This window comes from Lepidochelys kempii, chromosome 28 (assembly GCF_965140285.1).
Source record: "Lepidochelys kempii isolate rLepKem1 chromosome 28, rLepKem1.hap1, whole genome shotgun sequence".
In the NCBI taxonomy this organism is placed as follows: domain Eukaryota; kingdom Metazoa; phylum Chordata; order Testudines; family Cheloniidae; genus Lepidochelys; species Lepidochelys kempii.
This window is the reverse complement of record NC_136407.1, coordinates 5,426,839-5,450,825: the sequence shown is the minus strand read 5'-3', so window position 1 is coordinate 5,450,825 and position 23,987 is coordinate 5,426,839. Positions and strand designations below refer to the sequence as shown.

The window sequence follows — 23,987 nt, the reverse complement described above, 5'->3', positions numbered from 1 at the left end:
AGGTTAGACCTCAGCGCTACCAATATTCCCATTGTTATTACTGCTTGCTGTGTGCCTCATAATATCTCTGAGAATAAGGGGGAGATGTTTATGGCGGGATGGGAGGTTGAGGCAAATCTTCTGGCTGCCAATTTTGAACAGCCACACTAGGGCAATTAGAAGAGCACAGGTAGGCACGCTGCGCATCAGAGAGGATTTGAAAACCAGTTTCATGACTGGCCAGGCTACTGTGTGACAGTTGTGTGTGTTTCTCCTTGATGCAAACCCGCCCTCTTTGTTGATTTTAATCCCCTGTAAGCCAACCACCCTCCCCATTTCAATCACAGCTGGCAACGGAAATAGTCACTCTTGTTTTGAAACCATGCACTCTTCCTTTATTAATTAAAAAAAAGGGAGATAACTGATAAGGTAGCCCGGGTGGGGTAGGGGAGGAGGGAAGGACAAGGGCACATTGCTTATTGTAGCCACACTACAAATCAAAACTGTTTGAATGACAGCCTTCTGTTGCTTGGGCAATCCTGTGGAGTGGAGTGGCTGAGTGCCTGGAGCCTCCCCCCACCCACATTCTTGGGTGTCTGGGTGAGGAGGATATGGAACTTGGGGAGGAGGGCAGGCGGTTGTACAGTGTATGCAGCGGCAGTCTGTGCTCTTTTGGCGTTCCTGAAGCTCCACCAGACACCTGAGCATCTCTGTTTGCTCCCCCATTAGCCTCAGCATTGCATCCTGCCTCTTCTCATTGCGCTCACATAATACTTTCCTTGACTCTGCCACTGAATGCCTCCATGTATTCAGCTGTGCCCTATCAGTGCGGGAGGACTGCATGAGCTTGGAAAACATGTCAACATGAATGTGGTTTTATTTTTGCCTTCTAATCTGCGATAACCTCAGGGACGGATATGTTGGGGGAGCATAGAAACATTTGCACCTGCAGGGGGATAAAAAGGGAGAGTAAAATTTAAGAAGATACATTTCTGAGAACAAAAGAGAGACTCTTTCACAGTGAATCAAGCAATTCACAGCAGACAGCACATGTGCTTTAGGTACAAGGTCGCTTTTTGCCTTTTATATTGAATGCCTGCCGGTATGGTGACACATCACACATGGCTGGGCAACAGAATTCGGTTTCCAGGCAGTCATGGTAAGCCAAAGGGTACGCGGGTTTGGCTTCTAACACTTTCATAATGTGTGGGAATATTTTCAAACTGCAGCGTCCTCCTTTCCCATAGCATGCAATGCCGGTTTGGTTTGCCATTTAAAAGGTGGGGCTGCGGTTTTCAGGTAGATGTGCAGCACAGACCTCCCCCCACCCCTCCACATGGCTATTTGAGATGATCCCTTCACCCTTCCCCCCACCGCGTGGCTATTCTCTGGGATGATCCCTTTTAGCCAAGTGCAAACAGCCCAGCATGAATGGGGTCCTTTTATTGTTCCCTTACAAAAATTCCCCTATTTCAACCAGGTGACCATGAATGATATCACTCTCCTGAGGCTAACACAGAAAGATAAAGACCAAATGTTGCTTGAATGTGACCAAAACCCAGGACCATTCGCTGCCATGCTTTGTGCTGCAATGATTCCAGACTACTTGCTACTGTCTTTGTGTGTTAAAGTGTCCTACCATGGAGGACGAAATAAGGCAGAAACCTTCTGCAAAGGCTTTCAGAGTACCTCCAGGAGAGCTTCATGGAGACGTCCCTGGAGCATTCCTGCTCCATCCCCAGACATGTTAACAGACTTTTCCAGTAGTTGTACTGGCCACGAATGCATCCCAAGTCTTCAGGGCAAATCAGACATTAAACACTATTGCTTTTAAACCCTGTACTGTAGTTACAAATGTGCACTCACCAGAGCTGCCTTTTCCAGCTTCAGGGTCGGGGATCCCACCTTGGGAGGGTATTGGCTCCAGGGTGATGAAAAGGTCCTGGCTGCTGGGAAGAACGGATTCACCACGTGCCTGCTGCTCATTCTCTTCCTCCCCCTCATCCACAAAATCCTCCTCCCTGTTGTGTGAGACTCCCCGCTTGCAGCTGTCCATGGACAGTGGTGGGGTAGTGGTAGGGTCCCCCCTAGAATGCCATGCAGCTGATCACAGAAGCAGCATGTCTGGGGCTCTGACCCAGAGTGACTGTTTGCCTCCTTTGTTTTTTGGTAGGCTTGCCTGAGCTCCTTGACTTTCACGGGGCACTGCTGTGTGTCCGTTTTAGCCTCTGTCCATCATGCCCTGTGCGATTTTGGCATGTATATCTGCATTTCTTCTTTTTGATCGGAGTTCTGCCTCCACAGATTCTTCTTCCCATACAGCAATCGATCCAGTGTCTCCCGTTCACTCCATGCTGGCGCTCATTTATGATTCTGGGGGGACTGCATGGTCACCTGTGCTGCTGAGCTTGCGACTCTGAACAAACAGGAAATGAAATTCAAAAGTTTCTGGGGCTTTTCCTGTGTACCTGGCTAGTGCATCGGAGTTGAAAGTGCTGTCCAGAGTGGTCATATTGGAGCATTCTGGGATAGCTCCCGGAGGCCAATAACATCAATTTGTTTCTGAACTACTCCAAATTCAACCCAGGAAGGTTGATTTTAGTGCTACTCCCCTCACCGGGGAGGAGTACAGAAGTCGATTTTAAGAGCCCTTTAGGTCGATGGAACGGGTTTGCTTATGTACACGCATTCATTATAAAATCGATCTAAACCGGCTAAATTTGACCTAACCCTGTAGCGTAGACCAGGGCTAAGAGACCAAAACACAGACTCTGGACTCAGCATTCATGTATCCTACAGTCTGAACTTGGAATCTGATACATTCCCTCATTGGCTACCATCATTTGCCCAGCATGGAAGTGCTTCTTGTCCAACAAGGCAGCCAGATTGGGACTCATAGGCATGGAATGGCTCTGAAGGAATCAGCTATTTCATAGAATATCAGGGTTGGAAGGGATCCCAGAAGGTCATCTAGTCCAACCCCCTGCTCAAAGCAGGACCAATTCCCAGTTAAATCATCCCAGCCTGGGCTTTGTCAAGCCTGACCTTAAAAACCTCTAAGGAAGGAGATTCAACCACCTCCCTAGGTAACACATTCCAGTGTTTCACCACCCTCTTAGTGAAAAAGTTTTTCCTAATATCCAATCTAAACCTCCCCCACTGCAACTTGAGACCATTACTCCTCGTTCTGTCATCTGCTACCATTGAGAACAGTCTAGAACCATCCTCTTTGGAACCCCCTTTCAGGTAGTTGAAAGCAGCTATCAAATCCCCCCTCATTCTTCTCTTCTGCAGGCTAAACAATCCCAGCTCCCTCAGCCTCTCCTCATAACTCATGTGTTCCAGTCCCCTAATCATTTTTGTTGCCCTTCGCTGGACTCTCTCCAATTTATCCACATCCTTCTTGAAGTGTGGGGCCCAAAACTGGACACAGTACTCCAGATGAGGCCTCACCAATGTCGAATAGAGGGGAACGATCACGTCCCTCGATCTGCTCGCTATGCCCCTACTTATACATCCCAAAATGCCATTGGCCTTCTTGGCAACAAGGGCACACTGCTGACTCATATCCAGCTTCTCGTCCACTGTCACCCCTAGGTCCTTTTCCGCAGAACTGCTGCCTAGCCATTCGGTCCCTAGTCTGTAGCTGTGCATTGGGTTCTTCCGTCCTAAGTGCAGGACCCTGCACTTATCCTTATTGAACCTCATCAGACTTCTTTTGGCCCAATCCTCCAATTTGTCTAGGTCTTTCTGTATCCTATCCCTCCCCTCCAGCGTATCTACCACTCCTCCCAGTTTAGTATCATCATTTCTCTCTGTGCTTCATGAAACTTTGGAGCCAAATGGTAAAAGATAGTTGTTCACAATTTAATGATGGCATCCTTTAGGAGTGTGATCAATGCCACTTAACTAGGGAGCAGCGTTCTAAAAATAGTTTACCTAGGCCACAGGTCACTAGAGCATCCATCTCTGTGGTGAAAATCAACCACTCATACCTGCCATTTCTACCTGAGTTCTTGTCAAATCGTTGACCTTCCTTCAAGCAATTTTACACTTCTCTGGCATAGAATTCTTCACCAACCACACAACATATCAGTAGCGATAGTGAGGTATAACTCCCCCAAATATGCACTTTTATTTCTTTAATCTGGTGGTGCAGATTTAAATTAGGGACTAAATTCAGGTGTGTCTTAAAATCCCTGTAAGACACCAAAAGTCAGGAATCTATTAGAAATAGGTATCTTTCTGCAGCTCTATCACATTCAACACGGATTTCATTTTCTACACATTTGCAGCATCTCCCAGGGGTGAGCTGAACAGCAATGTCACTTCCATTTTCCCCATCTCTACCTAGCTAGGGACTGCATTTCACAAATAATAGGCAACATGCACCTGATTAGGAAAGAGATATCTTCAGGAGCAACCTGCTGCAGGGCCTGGGCCACAACTGCTTTGGGAGCGAATGTATGTGTACTTTGCTTATTTACAAGTCATTTACTAGTGAATCCTATTCCCAGACCTTTAGAAAAAAATATTGACTTAACTAACTGAACAACAAGGGGATTGGGATGGTGACGTGGAATAAGGGAATCCCTTTGATTTACCCTATCAAAAAAGTGAACAGAATCTTAGGAATCATTTTAAAAGGGATAGAGAATAAGATGGAGAATATCTTATTGCCCTTACACAAATCCATGGTAGGCCCACATCTTGAATACTGTGTACAGATGTGGTCTCCTCATCTCAAAAAAGATATACTGGCATTAGAAAAGGTTCAGAGAAGGGCAAATAAAATGATTAGGGGGTTGGAACAGGTCTCATATGAGGAGAGATTAAAGAGACTAGGACTTTTCAGCTTGGAAAAGAGGAGACGAAGGGGGGATATGATAGAGGTCTATAAAATCATGAGTGGTGTGGAGAAAGTGAATAAGGAAAAGTTATTTACTTTTTCCCATAATAAAACAACGAGGAGCCACCGAATGAAATTAATGGGCAGCAGGTTTAAAACAAACAAAAGGAAGTTCTTCACACAGCGCACAGTCAACCTGTGGAACTCCTTGCCTGAGGAGGTTGTGAAGTCTAGGATGATAACAGGGTTGAAAAGAGAACTGGATAAATTCATGGAGGTTAAGTCCATTAATGGCTATTAGCCAGGATGGGTAAGGAATGGTGTCCCTAGCCTCTGTTTGTCAAAGGGTGGAAATAGATGGCAGGAGAGAGATCACTTGATCATTACCTGTTCGGTTCACTCCCTCTGGGGCACCTGGCATGGGTCACTGTTGGCACACAGGATACTGGGCTGGATGGATCTTTGGTCTCACCCAGTATGACTGGTCTTATGTTCTTCTGTTGTTACAGAGGGTGAAATGACATTTTCCCCTATCCCTGCCCTGTTCCTGATCTTTGTTATAGTTCAATATATTTTAAGTGAGGAAAATGGTAGTAAAAAAATCTGCTCTCCAGCACAACCTGAAGCAACATCCGAGCAACTGCAAATGAAACAATTTGTTTCTGAAGGGGAAACTTGATGACTAACAATTGCTTTGAAATGGGGGAACAGTATAACCATGATATTCAGGGTTTGTTTAGACTAGGAAAAGTGATGGCGTTTAGGTCAGGTCAAGGGGAAAGCTAATGCAACCACTGCACATGGGCTGCATTGGCTCTACAACTGTAATTGTCTTTTTACACCAAGATCACTAACTTGAGCAGCCAATGCCATGTACAGTCCTAGTGGATGTAAGGCACAGGTAGTTTTTGCCTCAGTGTAGCTTGTTGGGATCAAACCTCTCTCTCCCACCTGGTGCTCAAGAACATTCCTGGCAGGAGGGACACACACTCCTGCGACTCAAAAGGTAAGAATTTGATAGAAAAGATCACAGGACTGACCCCAACGAAGGGTTGGCTGCAAAAGGCAGAAGCAGGCAACTCATCTTGGGGAGCTGAGAGACCACAGTGAAGATGGTGCAAAGATCACTATGTGGGAATTAGCAAATGTCATTTAAATATATATATATATATATTTAGCCAGCCCTAATCAAGGCATTTATTACAGTTCTCTCCCATGTGGATTTTCTGATGTTTAATAAGGCTGGAGCTCCAACTGAAACGTTTCCCACACTCAGAGCATCCATAAGGTTTCTCGTCTGTGTGGATCGTCCTATGTCTGATAAGGTTTGAGCTCCGATTAAAGCATTTCCCACAGTCAGAGCATGTGTAGGGCCTCTCTCCACTGTGGATTCGCTGATGTGTGGTAAGGGCTGAGCTATAACTGAAGCTTTTCCCACACTCAGAGCATGTGTAGGGCGTCTCTCCACTGTGGATTCTCTGATGGGTGGTAAGAGCTGAGCTATAACTGAAGTGTTTCCCACACTCAGAGCACGTGTAGGGTTTCTCTCCGGTGTGGATTCTACGATGCACGCTAAGGTGCGAGTGCCAACTAAAGGTTTTCCCGCACTCAGAGCACATGTAGGGTGTCTCTCCTGTGTGGATTCTCTGATGTGTGATAAGGTGTGATCTCTGATTGAAGCTTTTCCCGCACTCAGAGCATGTGTAGGGCCTCTCTCCACTGTGGATTCTCTGATGCGTGATAAGCCGAGAGCTCTGACTGAAGCTTTTCCCACACTCAGAGCATGTGTAGGGCGTCTCTCCGCTGTGGATTCTCTGATGTATGATAAGCCTTGAGCTATAACTGAAGCTTTTCCCGCACTCAGAGCATGTGTAGGGCATCTCTCTAGTGTGGATTCTCTGATGCGTGAGAAGTCTTGAGCTCTGACTGAAGCTTTTCCCACACTCAGAGCATGTGTAGGGCGTCTCTCCGCTGTGGATTCGCTGATGTATGATAAGCCTTGAGCTATAACTGAAGCTTTTCCCACACTCAGAGCATGTGTATGGCGTCTCTCCTGTGTGGATTCTCCGATGTGTGATAAGGGCAGACCTCCGACTGAAGCATTTCCCGCACTCAGAGCACGTGTAGGGCATCTCTCCAGTGTGGATTCTCTGATGTGTGATAAGGTTTGAGCTCTGATTGAAGCTTTTCCCGCACTCAGCGCACGTGTAGGGTTTCTCTCGTGTGTGGATTCTACAATGTATGCTAAGGTGTGAGTGCCAACTAAAGCTTTTCCCGCACTCAGAGCATGTGTAGGACGTCTGTCCAGTGTGGATTCTCTGATGTGAGGTAAGGGCAAAGCTCTGATTGAAGATTTTCCCGCACTCATGGCATATGTAGCATGTCTCTTCCAAGTTGATTCTCTCACATGTAACAAGATCTGAGTGGCTACTGAAGTTTTCCTCTGGCCTTTGCTGACTCTCACAGGCTTTTTCTTCTTCTGGGAGTGCACAACTCCCGGAATCATTCCCTTTGGATCTTCCTGATAACGTCCCATGGGATTCTACTTCCTCAGAATCTTCCTGCTGGGGTTTCTCCTCGTTCTCACTCGCCAGCCCAACTCCTGATGGGAGACAGAGAGAATCCACAAATAGATCACTTCCTGCGCCAGAGAGAAAGGAAATCTCAGAGAGAAGAATGGAAAAAGGGATGAACAAACCAAAATATGTGTGGGAGAGATCAAACCTATCAGGAGCTGATTTTCCCCAAACCCTTCCCCAGAGGAGAGAGAGTAAGGGATCAGTTCTGGGTCCACATCTCACCAGAACTCTCATGGGAAAGCGAGATTGGGGAGGCACCTGCTGCCAGTTGTCAGTCAGGGTAGCTGGGAAGCCATGAGTGACATCCGCCTAATGATCCTACATCTGCAGGGAACAATCCTCAACTTGGAGAGCTCACAAGGTTTTTGTAGGATATCCCAAATGTTTCCTGTATTCATGGACAGTTTTTGAGTTTGTTTAACCAATTTCTTACTTGTGCAGGCAACTCTTGGGAGCACTTCTTTCTCAGAGCCATGGGGGTCTGGGAACCACGGGTCTTCCCCTCGTTCCAGCTGCAAGATCACATCAGGTTTGGAAACTGGAAACCCTGCTCAAGGCAAAGAAAACAAGGGAGGTCAGTGGAATTTGTGGGATACTTGTCACACGGAATATTCCATGACTTTAAGCCCAGCTCATTTTTAATTAGTAACATCCCAAGGCCAGCTTCCTTGGCTCAAAGTGTCAGGAGAGTTATTATTATTATAAATCATATTCATTACCTTAGTGCCTAAAGACCAACTAACAGCCCGTTGTGGAAGGCACCATACAAACCCAGAATATTAGATGGCCCATGCCCTGAAGAATTTACAGTCTCAATAGACAAGGCAGACACAGAATGGGGGAAGGGGTAGAACCCACCAGCCGAGTGAACTATGTGAAGGCAGAGTGCCAGATCTGATGAACACAGCTTATATCTTGAGACTATCGTATTTAATGTTATGACTAGGGCCAGTGTTTTCTAGAAATTACCGCTATTACTGCACTTTTTTTCCTGACATTACTCATTGTCATAAATATAAATGGAAGGGTAAACACCTTTAAAATCCCTCCTGGCCAGAGGAAAAAATCCTTTCACCTGTAAAGGGTTAAGAAGCTAGGATAACCTCGCTGGCACCTGACCAAAATGACCAATGAGGAGACAAGATACTTTCAAAAGCTGGGGGGAGGGAGACACAAAGCCTCTCTGTCTGTCTGCGTGATGCTTTTTGCCAGGGACAGAACAGGAATGGAGTCTTAGAATTTAGCAAGTAATCTAGCTAGATATGCTTTAGATTATGATTTCTTTAAATGGCTGAGGAAATAAGCTGTGCTGAAAGGAATGGATATTCTGGTCTTTGTGTCTTTTTGTAACTAAGGTTTTGCCTAGAGGGATTCTCTATGTTTTGAATCTGATTACCCTGTAAGGTATTTACCATCCTGATTTTACAGAGGTGATTCTTTTTACTCCTATTAAAATTCTTCTTTTCAGAAACTGAATGCTTTTTCATTGTCCTTAAGATCCAAGGGTTTGGGTCTGTGGCCACCTATGCAAATTGGTGATGATTTTTATCATACCTTCCCCAGGAAGGGGGGTGCAAGGTTTTGGTGAGGATTTTGGGGGGAAAGACGTTTCCAAACGGCTCTTTCCCAATAATAAACCCGGTTAGACATTTGGTGGTGGCAGCGAAAGTCCAAGGGCAAAGGGTAAAATAGTTTGTACCTTGGGAAAGTTTTAACCTAAGCTGGTAAAAGTAACCTTAGGAGGTTTTCATGCAGGTCCCCACATCTGTACCCTAGAGTTCAGAGTGGGGAAGGAACCTTGACACTCTTCATTTCTGGAATCACCGTTCATATCCGGAATTGCTGAACAGAGGGTAGGTGTGGCATGCAAGATCACAACCCCCCAGATTTCTGCCCAGAGACACCTGACTCATCCCCACAGTGCAGGGCAGAGGTGATGTGTGGGCAAGGGACACCGTGTGCTGCCCCCCTCCCGATTTCTGGCTGGAGACACCTGACTCCCCCCCGGGGCAGAGGGCAGAGGCTGGGGGCTGGCTGCTATTGAGACTTGCTGCCAATTTCTTCCCTCCTCATACAAATCTGGGCTCAGCTAAACCACTGGAGCTTCCTCTGAGCAAGGAGGGCACTTGGCAGTGGGATGCCGGGCTCCCTCATCATACTGCGGAGCAGATGGCACTCGCACCTCCTCTCAGTTGTGTCCACAGCACCTCTCCCCTGCTCATCTCCCTGCACACAGGTGGTTCGTGCCCTGTCTCCCCAGCACACAGCTGGCTCTAGGCTCTCTATGCCCAGTGTCTGGGCCCCACCTCCCACACACAGCTGGCTCCTGCCGTCTCCCCCCAATGAATTTTCATGCTGTAAAGGATTATATATTGCTCATGTTTGTCAATTACTATGTTTTCATTGCCAGCAAACAGTAGCCCTAGTTATGACTGTTATCTCTATATTTGAGACAGCCCTTGAAAGCATGAATACTTCACAGACTATGATGCTGAGATGGGCCAAATGATACTGGGGAGGGCTGAGGGATGGGTTCCCTGTGCAAGATGGTGTCACTATGGGGTGATGAAATCTCAAGGTTAGTTATGCAGTTCTCCAGCTTTTGAAGCTTTGCCCTATGCTGAAAGGGGCAGGTAGTGATTTAACCTCTTTCACGAGACTGAAGACAGACTTTTTGAGGAGAAACAGCTGAGTTTGAGCTGACTGAGGGGGGGTCTTTTGTAAAACTTTTGTAAAATTCAGATTTTACTATATAGTCTGTAGTCAATCAGGAAGTAAGGGGGGGAATGGGAGCAGGGAATGGGGGTGGGGAAACTGGAATCATGTTTGGCTAAGGGCAGGAATGGGAACAGGGACACAAATAAGGCTCTGTGGTGTCAGAGCTGGGAAGGGGGACACTAAGGAAGGAAACTGGAATCATGCTCGCTGGAAGTTCTCCCCAATAAATATCTAATTGTCTGCACCTTTGGACTTTGGGTATTCTTGCTCTCTGTTCATGCGAGAAGGACCAGGGAAGGAAGTGAGTGAAGGAATAAGACCCCTAACAATCTCATAGAATCATAGAATATCAGGGTTGGAAGGGACCTCAGGAGGTCATCTAGTCCAACCCCCTGCTCAAAGCAGGACCAAACCCCAACTAAATCATCCCAGCCAGGGCTTTGTCAAGCCTGACCTTAAAAACTTCTAAGGAAGGAGATTCTACCATCTCCCTAGGTAACGCATTCCAGTGTTTCCCCACCCTCCTAGTGCAAAAGTTTTTCCTAATATCCAACCTAAACCTCCTCCACTGCAAATTGAGACCATTACTCCTTGTCCTGTCCTCTTCTACCACTGAGAATAGTCTAGAACCATCCTCTCTGGAACCACCTCTCAGGTAGTTGAAAGCAGCTATTAAATCCCCCCTCATTCTTCTCTTCTGCAGACTAAACAATCCCAGTTCCCTCAGCCTCTCCTCATAAGTCATGTGTTCCAGACCTCTAAACATTTTTCAGAGTAACAGCCATGTTAGTCTGTATTCGCAAAAAGAAAAGGAGTACTTGTGGCACCTTAGAGACTCACCAATTTATTTGAGCATGAGCTTTTGTGAAGTGAGCTGTAGCTCACGAAAGCTCATGCTCAAATAAATTGGTGAGTCTCTAAGGTGCCACAAGTACTCCTTTTCTTTTTGCTAATCATTTTTGTTGCCCTTCGCTGGACTCTCTCCAATTTATCCACATCCTTCTTGTAGTGTGGGGCCCAAAACTGGACACAGTACTCCAGATGAGGCCTCACCAATGTCGAGTAGAGGGGGACGATCACGTCCCTCAATCTGCTCGCTATGCCCCTACTTATACATCCCAAAATGCCATTGGCCTTCTTGGCAACAAGGGCACACTGCTGACTCATATCCAGCTTCTCATCCACTGTCACCCCTAGGTCCTTTTCTGCAGAACTGCTGCCTAGCCATTCGGTCCCTAGTCTGTAGCTGTGCATTGTGTTCTTCCGTCCTAAGTGCAGGACCCTGCACTTATCCTTATTGAACCTCATCAGATTTCTTTTGGCCCAATCCTCCAATTGGTCTAGGTCCCTCTGTATCCTATCCCTGCCCTCCAGCGTATCTACCACTCCTCCCAGTTTAGTATCATCCGCAAATGATCTCCTGTGATTACGAACTGGAAAAGGAGTTTCAGAAATCTATCATTGATCAACCTTTGGCTGAGTTTAAGAAAAGAGTACCCCCTTCTGGCAGAAAAACTTGCTGCACTTTTGTTACCATTTTCAACAACATACTTTTATGAGAAAGCGTTTTCCTCGTACGCACATCTGAAAACCAAATACAGAAACAGACTTGATGCCGAACCAGACCTGAGACTTTATCTTTCTCCAGTGGTTCTGGACTTCCAGGAGCTATGCAGAGCAAAGCAAGCGCATCCATCATACTGAGGAAATTTAAACTTAAATCCCTGGAAATATTCATTTTTAGGAGGGGGTTCACAAGATTTCACAATTTAGTGAAAGGGGTTCACAGGCTGTTAAAGTTTGGGAACCACTGGTCTAGATAATACTTAGTCCTGCCTTGAGTTCAGGGGACTGGACTAGATGACCTCTCAAGGTCCCTTCCAGTTCTGTGATTCTATGAACCAAAGGCCAGAGAAGAGCAGAATCAAAGAAGTCACTTTGGGGCGATTCTCCCTGTCGTGCCCAAGACAGCTGTCTCAGGTTTATAAAGTTGTTTAATGCTCCAGCCTTTATAGAGTCTCTCCTGGGAGTGCCCCCTTTCATGGGCTGGGCCTAGTTTTAGCTTTTGGCAAGCATGACCCTGGGGGCTCTGAGACTGGGCCTTCTTGCCTCAACACACCTTGTTTCTTTCTGTGGCTCCCCAGTGAGTCCAAATGAGTAGATACTTCTGATAGATACTGTGAACATAAGAACGGCCCACTGCGTCAGACCAAAGGTCCACCTAGCTCAGTGGCCAATGCCAGGTGCTTCAGAGGGAATGAACAGAACAGGTCATCATCAAGTGATCCATTCCCTGTCACCCATTCCCAGCTTCTGGCAAACAGAGGCTAGAGACACCATCCCTGCTCATCCTGCCTGTGACACTGGCAGATGGGATGTTAGCTCTTGCAAAAGCCCCCATGTCTTAATTGAACATGGACAAATGCAGAGCTGGAATCAGTCTGGCTCACCTGTGTTAGTATTGTTAAAACAGGTATTAGAATGGTAAGAATGTGTTTAGACGTTATTGAATGCTTGTGAGTTGCTGCCTGGGTTAATATCTGACTAGTTGCATCGTGAGCCTCTGTGGCTCTGTAAATCACCAGACAGGAGAGAGACTTTACCTGTGTGAAGTGCTGATTGTCAATGGAATGCATGACACCCTGCCAGGCAGGAAAGGTCCATCAACACCAGATAGACTATTATGGGATGTTAAAGAAGGCAAAAGACTGTTGTTGTGCTCTTGACTTCCTATTAGCTGAGTTTGCAGCTCAGAGCACATGGCAGGAAGGGGACTAAAAAACCCCATACGGAAGGAACAGATTATCTGAATGCTGCTTGGACTCTGGGGGGCAAAGTTTCTAGGCACAAGCTAGAGATCCCCAGCCGCTTAGCCAGGGTTAGTCCTAAAGAATATGTAGAGCTTACTTATTATAGAAGCTTCTATTACCTTTTGAAATTTAAGACTGTAACTTGTCTGCATCGATATGATTAAGGCTTTAACTTTGTGAACAACTCTCATTTCCTTTTAAATTAATCTTAATATAGGCTATTACAGGACTGGCTACAAGTTTTGTCTTTGTTGGGAGATCTAAGATTGAATTGACCTAAGTGATTGGTCCTTTGGGACAGGCAGTAACCTGAACATTGCTGTGATTCGTGGTGTAAGGCAGTGGTTCTCAACCGGGGCCCGGAGCCCCCTGGGGGCCCGCAAGCAGGTTTCGGGGGGGCTGCCAAGCAAAGCCAGCATTAGACTTGCCGAGGCCAGGGCAGAAAGCTGAAGTTCCAGCGCATGGGGCGAAAGCCAAAGCCTAAGCCATTTAGCTTTGTGGAGGCCCCAGTGGTATGGGACCCCAGTGGTATGGGACCCCAGGCAGTTGCCCTGCTTGCTACCCCCAAATGCCAGCCCTGGCTTTTATATGCAGAAAACTAGTTATTGTGGCCCATGTGGGCCGTGGAGTTTTTATAGTATGTTGGGGGATCCTCAGAAAAAGGGTGAGAACCCCTGGTGGAAGGGACCATCTGTCACAAAGGTGAGCTCACCTGCGTGGTGAGATCTATGGGATGATCCAAGGGGACTGTCCGTGATTCCATGTTACATGCTGCTACAGTGCATGAAGCGTTTACACTTGATACTTGGTTGGTGAAATCTACATATCGACCTCACAACCAATTTGGGGTTTGTGTCGTCCTTCTTACCAGTCTGCCTGAGGCTGGTGCTCCTGCTCTCGGGTTACTGAAGACAGCGTTACAGAGACTTATGGGTGCAAAGCCACCAGCAGCAATTTGCAGGAATGCAGAGCAGGTTTTACGGTGGCACCGTGTGGGCCATATGGTCCATGGACTCAGTCAAGCCCTCATTCTCCTCCAGTGTACATCAGCATCCCGGCAACCTTCAAGGAGGGTCAAGGCTGCCACTCCTTCAGTGATGATGGATCTCCATCATAGCATCACCCACACCTCATGACCCGCCTTATCTCCTGAGACACAGGTGAGTGACAGAGGGTGCACAATGGATCCTGCGGTGGGGGATAACAAAACATACCCTCTGGGGTCACCCCTCAGGAAATGAAGGTGACAGGCATTGTGGTGGCAGTAAACAGGGAGAGGAGGGAGTGGGAGCAGGAGGGAGCAGCACCCTGAAAGGCAATGATGCTGGTGGGTCACCCCACCACATCAGGCATGGGGCTCCTAGGGCCTAGCTGCCTGTGAAGGGCTATATAAACCACACACTGGCACAGAAGGGGTTAAACTGCCGCTTTAGTCTGGACTGGCCCAGCCCCTCCACATGTGCAAACCAGGCCAGGACTGGAGCAGGAGTTAACAGGAGAGACCTACTCTAGTCAGAGGGGGGCCACCCTGGGAAGGGAACAGTCTATGGAGCATCTCCAGCCCCAAAGAGAGGGCTGGCAGCATTCGGGGCTCTGGCCTTCACTGAGGGAGGGTGGGATCCCTAGAGCTCAAAGGGGGAGCAGGCTGAAACTTGCGCTGGAGACCCAGTCAACTCTGAAGGCGACTGAGACTCTCCCACAGCCCCCAGCATAAGAGGGGCCCATAACCTGATGGGATCTGTCCACAGTTTCCCCCCCACCCATTTCTTTTATTTCATTCCTTTATTTACCCTTGTTTGCCGACAGTCAGCTCTTTTGCTGTTTCCCATGGGGTCCCTGCGTGTGGCTGGGCGGGAGGCTGCCAGGCAGAGGGGAAAAGTGACACAGGGCTGCGAGGAAAAGGAGGGAGGGGAGGAAGGAGACCTGGAGAAAGGGCGGGGCAGAGTGTGATCAGGTGCTGGGCAAGTGCCACACTGCTGCTGCTCCCTGGTGCTGTGGGGCCGGCCTGAACAGAAGGGTCTGTGCCAGGGAGACCTTCATTAACCCCTGGGCCCTGCTCCTGCCAGAACCACCCTGGGGCCGCCCCAGGCTCCGCCCGCCCCGCTGCGGAGCTGCAGCCTCCAGATACCGGAGCGAGCCCCGGGCGCGGGGCTGGGCAGTGACTCTACGCCAGTGTCGGGGCGGGGGGGGGAGAGAACCCGGCATCTCGCAGCGCCGGGATCTGTTCCCTGGGGGTCCGTGCCCGGGGAGGCTCGGAGCTGCTGTCCCAGCAGGAGCCCAACACCCCCCAGCCCGGGCAGGCTCTGCCCTGGGGCACCACTGGGGGATCCGGGGCGGGAGGGGACCAGCCCTGCATGTGGCTGGGCGGGAGGCTGTCAGGCAGGGTGAGAAATGAGACCGGGCTGGGAAGAGAGGAGGAAGACCTGGGAAAAGGGGCAGATGGAAAAATGTCTGCGCAGCCAGGAAATTACAGGGAGAGGAGACGAGCAGGTGACCCCTGAGGAGTGGGGAGAGAAAGGGAAGGAGGGGCTGAGATCACCTTAGATTTACTGCTGCCGTCTCCTGTGGTGATCTCTAGTCCTTCCCCCTTTCTGTGTAAGGAGAACATTTAGGAAGTTATGAATATATACTGGAAATTATGTTCACAAAGACTGAAACAGGTTCCTTTCAACCAGGAGGTAACAGACCTTTCTCTCTCTGTCTGGTGATGTGCATACTGGGCATTGTACGTCTCACAATGGGGGCCTGTTTGTACACTCAGCGAAATGCTAATTGAATAGATTGTGAAATCTTCAGTGAAGAAAATTTACAGGGAAAAAATAAAGAGCAGGATCCTGTTTCGAGTGAAGACAATGGTATGTGGGGGGACATTTGTGGGTGCAGAGATACAACTTGCATCTTCTGCCATGGAAACAAACTGACAGCATGACTTGTCTCATGAAAGAAAGATCACAGCCAAACCTGGCTGTAAAATGCTGGAGGAACTTTCATGGGTTTTGCTCTATAACATGAAAGGATCTAGTTAGGTAGGTAAGTCTAGGTTCTAGAAAGCATGTTATGATTTTACTTCATGTGAAACCATTTGTTCCCAAGACTTCTACTTGCTACCACTTGAATCTCTATCCTTGGTTAAATAAATGTTCACTTATTTTCATTAGAAATACGTCTGAGTGCCATGAGTTAAATGGCGTCGTGATCTGAGGGGTAACTGGTAAGCTGCGATGCAGTGCTTCTTCGGGAGCAACGAATCTGTCAACATGAGGAGTGTCCAAGGGGCTGGAAAGTCCAGGGAGACATTTGGAAAGCTCAGAGGTTGGAGCGTGTCTACTGCTAACAGGACCCGGGGCATGAAAAGTGAGGTCCAGTGTGAGAACCGTAAGTGGTCAGGCCTACATGGTCAAGCCAAAATTAGATGCCAGGATCTGGCTCAAAACACCAGGAACCACAGAGGAATGTGACAAGGCAGGGACCAGAAACAAGGTGTGGTCTCTCTCAGTAATAGGTCAGGGATCTGCCTTGCTGCACAGAGGGCTTCCCAGTATTTCCAGGTTTAAACAGGACACCTGGATCAGAGGTCACGGGAAGAGCTGCCAGTCATCTCTCGTGTGGGCGGCACTTCCTGCAGTGACTGGTCTCCAGGCTGTGCATTGCCAGCAGCTCTGTCAAGGCTGCCCGGTGGTGGCACAGAACCACCACCCCTCCGGGCCTCTACAGACCCATATTCCTGTCCCAGTAATTTTCATGTACTAGCCCACATCACCTTCTCCCAAGGAAGGAACCTCCCACTGTCTCCTATCCAATGAGCCCCCCCCAACTGTCACACACTTCATGCATTTGGGAAGTTGTTATAGCAGACCACCAGTTCTACCATAGCTAAAGTTCAACATTACATTCTGTATAAAGATCAGCTATCTGAATAGGTCTAACTTCCCCTTGCTTACTAAGAATCTTTTGAAATTTGCTGCTTATTATAGGGGTGCCGAGCAGGGCTAATGGACAAACCTGGGGCTGAAACTATGGTTGTAATTATCCACCACGTGATCTCAGTCCCTTTGCATTTATCTTTTCTGGAACATGGCACCCAGTGCCTCCTTGGGGAAGAGGTATAGAAAAAGCTAATAACTGTAGAGGTTAGAATTTCAGATTGGCACGAGGAAAAGGGTAGACTCAGAGAGCCTGAAAGGCCCATGAAATGCAGCAAGACTAAGGGCAAGTCTACCCTACAGAACTAAGTCAACATACAGCCACCACAGTAACTGAATCGGTTTTACATGTGCACACTACACTCCTTGTGTCAGTGGTGTGTATTCTCACCAGGAGCATTTGCACCAATTTAACTGCCAATGTGGGGCATTGTGGGAGTTTCTAAAAGCAGCAGCAGCCGCCGACGTAAGCAACGCGGCGTCTACACGGACACTGCGTCCACCGAACTACATAGACATAAGCGCTACGCCTCTCGTGGAGGTGGAGTTATTAACTCAGCGTAATGGGCAAGTAACACTGGTGGCAACTACCTTTCAGTGTAGATGCTTACAGAGTTAGGTCAACGTAAGCTGCGTTATGTTGACTTAACTCTGCAGTGTAGACCAGGCCTAAGGCTCTTGTTAACAGTCAGAGGGTTTCCAGCAATCTACCCTCACTGTAATTCATAGAATCATAGAATATCAGGGTTGGAAGGGACCCCAAAAGGTCATCTAGTCCAACCCCGTGCTTGAAGCAGGACCAATTCCCAGTTAAATCATTCCAGCCAGGGCTTTGTCAAGCCTGACCTTAAAAACCTCTAAGGAAGGAGATTCTACCACCTCCCTAGGTAACGCATTCCAGTGTTTCACCACCCTCTTAGTGAAAAAGTTTTTCCTAATATCCAATCTAAACCTCCCCCACTGCAACTTGAGACCATTCCTCCTCGTTCTGTCATCTGCTACCATGGAGAACAGTCTAGAGCCATCCTCTTTGGAACCCCCTTTCAGGTAGTTGAAAGCAGCTATCAAATCCCCCCTCGTTCTTCTCTTCTGCAGACTAAACAATCCCAGCTCCCTCAGCCTCTCCTCATAAGTCATGTGTTCTAGACCCCTAATCATTTTTGTTGCCCTCTGCTGGACTCTCTCCAATTTATCCACATCCTTCTTGTAGTCTGGGGCCCAAAACTGGACACACTACTCCAGATGAGGCCTCACCAATGTCGAATAGAGGGGAACGATCACGTCCCTCGATCTGCTCGCTATGCCCCTACATATACAGTCCAAAATGCCATTGGCCTTCTTGGCAACAAGGGCACACTGCTGACTCATATCCAGCTTCTTGTCCACTGTCACCCCTAGGTCCTTTTCCGCAGAACTGCTGCCTAGCCATTCGGTCCCTAGTCTGTAGCGGTGCATTGGATTCTTCCATCCTAAGTGCAGGACCCTGCACTTATCCTTATTGAACCTCATCAGATTTCTTTTGGCCCAATCCTCTAATTTGTCTAATTCATTGGCTCAAGAGAACCTGAGCTCCACCCATGAGTTTGAGTGAGACCCCACCACTGATACCTTTCAGACAATGTGTGCTGTGCATTTTTCTTGCATCCTGTAGGAGTTCCTCTTGAAAGTTTTGCCCTCTGATACGAACATTTCTGGGTTGAGAGGCATATTTTCCAGGGCTCTAAAATCCATGTGCCGACTCTGACCTGGTTTGCTCTTAAAAGCTTTGCCAGTCCAGCTCTGTTGCTTAAGGCTGTGAAAAAGTGCACGCACACTTGTACACCATCCAACATAGCTCTGCTGGCAAAAGCTCAATTATAGACACAGCTATAGTGGCAAAAGTGTCCATTTTAAAAAAAAAGGAAACTAAATGCTCATAAGCTACATTACTGCAGAGTTAAGGTTGCCCAGTGCTGCCTCCTGCCTTGCACCGTATGGACGGTTACTAAACTTAAATCTCTGCAAACCAGGAAAAGAAAAGTTAATGTAAACGCCACCCCTCCAATGCAACCTTAACTTTGCCCCCAACCCTTAGCCCTGCAGCTGAGAATGGTTCTGTGTGGGCGGAGCAAAGCTTAACAAATGGCCACAGGAATTCAGGTATTCAGCTCAATGCGGCAGTCACGGGAGGAAATTCTATGGTATGTGTTATAAAGGACATCAGAGTAAATGACCTAATATCACATCAGCCTTAAAATCTATGAACCTATAATCGATATGAGGAAAGACTAAGAGAACCTGTCAGTGTTTGTGTTGTGTTCACAGATGGGAATCCCAACATTTCTCTGCATGCCCTCCAGCTGTGTGCACGGGGTCAGCTGTAGCTGTCATTGGATGAAGGAGGGATTGGTTGGAACAGCTGGGCAGAGCTGTGGCTGTGCTCTGAAGAGAGGTGCGTGTGAAACTTGGGGGACCAATTCTGCCTCATTTCCGTGCTGAGTGTTGTAGGCTTTGTCAGTAAAGGTGCCCAAGGGTGTGCTTGTGTCATAGGGATTGTCAGCACTGTGATAGCATATGGTCTAGTCATCTGTGAGGCTTAGTGAGGGGTAAGTGAAGGCAGTGACTCAAAAGGAAAAGTCAGGTTGAGGGCAAAGGGGTGGTAACACTGTGCAAGTCTCAGATGGCTTGCGTGCAGGAAGTTCAGTGCGGGAGTGCAGGCCAGGGGTAGGAAGCGTCTGTTTGCTAGGATAGAGATGAACCCGACTATTATCTTAGCTAAGAGAAGCTGTTAGACTTTCTGCTGTACTGCTCTGTTCCCAGAGCGTTCTGTAACAGGGGAGGGCAGAGCACTGGTGTGTGTGTCACTGGCATGGAGCTACTATAAGGTGGGTGCATAACTGGTTGGAAAATCATTCCCAGAGAGTAGTTATCAGTGGTTCAGTGTCCTGCTGGAACGGCATAACGAATGGGGTTCCGCAAGGATCAGTTCTGGGTCCAGTTCTGTTCAATATCTTCATCAACGATTTAGATAATGGCATAGAGAGTACACTTATAAAGTTTGCGGACGATACCAAACGGGGAGGGGTTCCAAGTGCTTTGGAGGATAGAATTAAAATGATCTGGACAAACTGGAGAAATGATCTGAAGTAAATAGGATGAAATTCAATAAGGACAAATGCAAAGTACTCCACTTAGGAAGGAACAATCAGTTGCACACATACAAAATGGGAAATGACTGCCTAGGAAGGAGTACTGCGGAAAGGGATCTGGGGGTTATAGTGGATCACAAGCTAAATATGAGTCAACAGTGTAACGCTGTTGCAAAAAAAAAAAGGAAACATTCTGGGATGTATTAGCAGGAGTACTGTAAGCAAGACACGAGAAGTAATTCATCCACTCTACTCCGCACGGATTAGGCCTCAGCTGGAGTACTGTGTCCACTTCTGGGCACCACCTTTCAGGAAAGATGTGGACAACTTGGAGAAAATCCAGAGAAGAAAAACAAAAATGATGAAAGGTCTAGAAAACATGACCTATGAGGGAAGATTGAAAAAATTGGGGTTGTTTAGTCTGCAGAAGAGAAGACTGAGAGGGGACATGATCACAGTTTTCAAATACATAAAAGGGTGGTACAAGGAGGAAGGCAAAAAATTGTTCTTCTTAACCTCTGAGGATAGGACAAGAAGCAATTTGCAGCAAGGGTGGTTTAGGTTGGACATTAGGAAAAACTTCCTGTCAGGGTGGTTAAGCACTGGAATAAATTGCCTAGGGAGGTTGTGGAATCTCCGGCATCGGGGATTTTTAAGAGCAGGATGGTCAAACACCTCTCACGGATGGTCTAGATAATACTTAGTCTTGCCTTGAGTGCAGGGGACTGGACTAGATGGCCTGTTGAAGTCTCTTTCAGTTCTATGATTCTATGTTGGGATGATGTTGAAACAGGGCAGAGGTGGCATGAACCTTAACTTTTCATTTCCCCTTCTAAGAATGGAGGAGATGGGAATTCTTACCAAGCGAGGTCACATTCTCATAGTTCTCCTGCATGACGTCACTGTAGAGGGCTCTCTGAGCGGGGTCCAGCAGAGCCCACTCTTCCCTGGTGAAATACACAGCCACCTCCTCGAAGGTCACCGGCCCCTGAAAGAGCAAGAGTCCAACACTCAGGACCTGCTGCCCCAGTCACAGCCCCACGATTCATGGGGGAGGGGAGCCAATCAAATGGAAGCTCTGAGAGAGAGACAGTCAGCAGAGTCCTATCACCATACTGCTGAGAACAGCCATGACGCATCACGGTGAGAGCACAAAGAGAGAGCCACACACCTACGAGCCAGAGGCTGATACAGCCCCATGGTAGGAATCCTAAAACCCTCCTCACTGCCAGCAGCTGGATGTGAGTGGCTGGGGCATCTTCCCTACACCTCCCTGGTGGGTGCCCCCTTTCCATGTCACACCAGCCTCTGGCTTGCAGGTTGAGGGTTCAGCAGTGGAAGTCTGGTCAGTTTTCCCAGCCCTTCCCAGGGGGTTGGTTTCTCTATTTCCTGTTTCACAAATTAGAGAATTTTCTCCTCCAACACCCAAGCGTTTGTTCCTAGAATCTAGGCCCAGGTTAAACAAATCCCAAAAGGTTTGTCACACTCTGTCCCCCTCCCTTTCTTCACCCAGGGTAGTCCCTGCCCCCTGCAGACCTCATTCCCCAGAAGTTGCCACCCATTCAGTATTTACTGCCCCTCTCCCTCCAGCAGGAACCCACCAGGACACCCCCCCCCCCAATAACCCCTACCTGAGCTGGCTCTACAGCAGCCATTTCTCTTTCCTGTCCCATGGGAGGACAGGATGAGCTGGAGCGAGACGTGGGCGTCATTCTGCAGTCTGGCAGGGCGAGAAGGGCAGTTGTGGAGATTTCAGAACTGGCTTTACTTCATTTCACATCAGAATTCCTCCAGGCTCTTTCCCTGCAGACAGAGATCGTAGATTCTGCCATGCTAGGAACATGCTCAGTCCCCATATTGCAGAACAGACCTTGCCCCTGTCCTCCACCCTCCCTCCTCCCAACCAGGACTAAACCCACCAAGACATTTTCAAACCCTCCCAGCAACAGAGTATGAATTAAACACTGGAAAAGACCAGAACCAAAGGAGCCCCTTTTGGGGGGGGGGGGGCAGGGGGAATTCCCCCTGACAGAGTCCCCATGGAGGACACTCCTGCAGCAGGGGGAACAGGGAGAGTCAGGGGCTGGTTTTTCCTCTCTCTGCTCCTCACCTTGTTCACAGGAAGGTGACCCTGTGCAGGGTTGCTGCGGTGAGTGTGCCCGGGTGGGTGTCATAAATATGAACAGAAGGGTGAACATCTTTCTGTATACAATGCTATAAAATCCCTCCTGGCCAGAGGCAACATCCTGTTACCTGTAAAGGTTAAGAAGCTGAGCAAACCTGGCTGGCACCTGACCCAAAGGACCAATAAGGGGACAAGGTACTTTCAAATCTTGGCTGGGGGGAAGGCTTTTGTTTGTGCTCTTTGTTTAGGTGTTGGTTCTCTCTTGGGACTGAGAGAGGCCAGACAGAAATCCTTCTCCTCCAACCCATCCTAATCCAAGTCTCCAATATTGCAACCAGTATAGGTAAGCCAGGCAAGGAGGATTCGTTTATCTTTTGTTTTATTTGAATTTTCCCTGTGTTAAGAGGAAGGTTTATTCCTGTTTTCTGTAATTTTAAAGTTTTGCCCACAGAGGGATCCTCTAGTGTTTTGAATCTGAATACACTGTAAAGTATTTTCCATCCTGATTTTACAGAGGTGACTATTTTACCTTTTCTTTAAGTAAAATTCTTCTTTTAAGAACCTGATTGATTTTTCATTGTTCTTAAGATCCAAGGGTTTGGGTCTGCGTTCACCTGTACCAATTGGTGATGATTATTATCAAGCCCTCTGCAGGAAAGATATTTGGGGGGATATTTTGGGGAAAGACGTCTCCAAGTGGTCTTTTTCCCCGCTCTTTGTTTAAAAACTTTGGTGGTGGCAGCATAATGTCCAAGGACAAGGCAAAATTTGTCCCTTGGGGAAGTTTTTAACCTAAGCTGGTAAGAATAAGCTTCCGGGGTCTTTCATGCGGGTCCCCACATCTGTACCCTAGAGTTCAGAGTGGGGGAGGAACCTTGACAGTGGGTCCGAGATCTGAAAATCTGTCCTGGCACCCTCTTCCCTAGCGCCCTACCGCCCTGGAGGGGAGCCGCGGCCACCATCCCATTCTTGGGGGCTCTCGCTCTCTCTCCCGGGGCTGGCCCCGCTCTGCACGGGCGGGGAAGGGGCACAGCAGAGGGCCGGGGCAGCGGCCAGGCTGGCTGGGAGAAGGCTCCCTTCCGGCCTTAGCAGCTCCGGGCCCCCGGACACCCGGGGCGGGGGCTGCGCCGAGCCCGGGACCCGCCCGGCCCCAGGGTCTCTCTCACCTGCAGTCTCCGCTCAGCCGCCGCCGCCAGCAGCGCCCGGGGGTCTCTCGCCGGAGGAGGCGCCCCCGGCCGGGCCCCCCGCCCCGAGCCCGCTGGGGAAGCGGCAGCGGCCGCTCGGCCCCCGGCTCCCAGGGGAGCAGCAGCGCCCGGGCTCCCAGGAGCTGCCCCCGCGGGCCCCGGCGCCCTCGGCTCTTTGTTCTCCCCGACTCCTGCCTCCTTCCTCCCGGCACCCACCGCTCCCGGAAGTGACGTTGGGCGCGGGGCGGGGAGTGCGAACGGGGCTGAGAACACGGCCGGCTCGTGCTTGGCCGTTAGAGCCTCTCCCTGGCCCGCAGGAGCGTTTTGTGTCTCCCGGCTCTGGGCATGCGCAGATCGGGGAGGGGGGGGGGAAGAGTCGGGCATGCGCAGAGATAGCGCTCGCCCGCGGCTGCGCCGCAGGGTCTGTGCCGGGGAGACCTTCATCCACCCCCCGGGCCCCGCTCCCGCCGGAGCCGCCCCGGGCTCCGCCCGCCCCGCTGCGGAGCTGCAGCCTCCAGGTACCGGAGCGAGCCCCGGGGCCGGCCGGTGACGCTGCCCCAGTGTCCGGGGGGGGGGACCAGCCCCCCCGGGGTCCCTGCGTGGGGCCGGGCGGGGGGAGACCTGGGGAAAGGGGCGGGGGGAAAATGTCGGCGCAGCCCGGACATGGCCGGGGGGGGGGGAAGAGCCGGGGC

General features: G+C 49.1%; 2 protein-coding genes across 5 annotated transcripts in view; one reads left to right on the top strand and one right to left on the bottom strand.

The window, feature by feature from the left end:
* Positions 1-348: 348 nt before the first annotated feature.
* LOC140904222 (uncharacterized) lies at positions 349-23,627 on the bottom strand. Its single transcript, XM_073326651.2, has 6 exons — positions 23,278-23,627; positions 21,618-21,789; positions 20,848-20,974; positions 7,841-7,954; positions 1,846-7,469; positions 349-925 (listed from the first exon to the last, which is right to left on the bottom strand). The coding sequence occupies exons 2-5, from the start codon at positions 21,696-21,698 to the stop codon at positions 6,013-6,015; spliced, it is 1,779 nt and encodes a 592-aa protein (XP_073182752.1). The 5' UTR covers positions 21,699-21,789; positions 23,278-23,627; the 3' UTR covers positions 349-925; positions 1,846-6,012.
* The window catches only part of LOC140904228 (uncharacterized), a 34,854-nt gene continuing 34,481 nt past the window's right edge, over positions 23,615-23,987 (top strand). Inside the window, exon 1 of one of the 4 annotated variants that reach the window (XM_073326661.2) lies at positions 23,615-23,813. In XM_073326661.2, the coding sequence (XP_073182762.1) occupies positions 23,678-23,813 (136 nt within the window). In that variant the 5' untranslated portion in view covers positions 23,615-23,677. The remainder of the gene's footprint in view (positions 23,814-23,987) is intronic. The other 3 variants (XM_073326660.2, XM_073326663.2, XM_073326662.2) reach the window with 3 other exon arrangements.

Coding starts and splice junctions, on each gene's coding strand:
- LOC140904222 (XM_073326651.2), bottom strand. CDS start 21,698: ATGACGCCCACGTCTCGCTCCAGCTCATCCTGTCCTCCCATGGGACAG. Junction 20,975..21,617: donor CTGCTGTAGAGCCAGCTCAG/GTAGGGGTTATT, acceptor TTGCTCTTTCAG/GGGCCGGTGACCTTCGAGGA. Junction 7,955..20,847: donor TGAGAATGTGACCTCGCTTG/GTAAGAATTCCC, acceptor TGCCTTGAGCAG/GGTTTCCAGTTTCCAAACCT.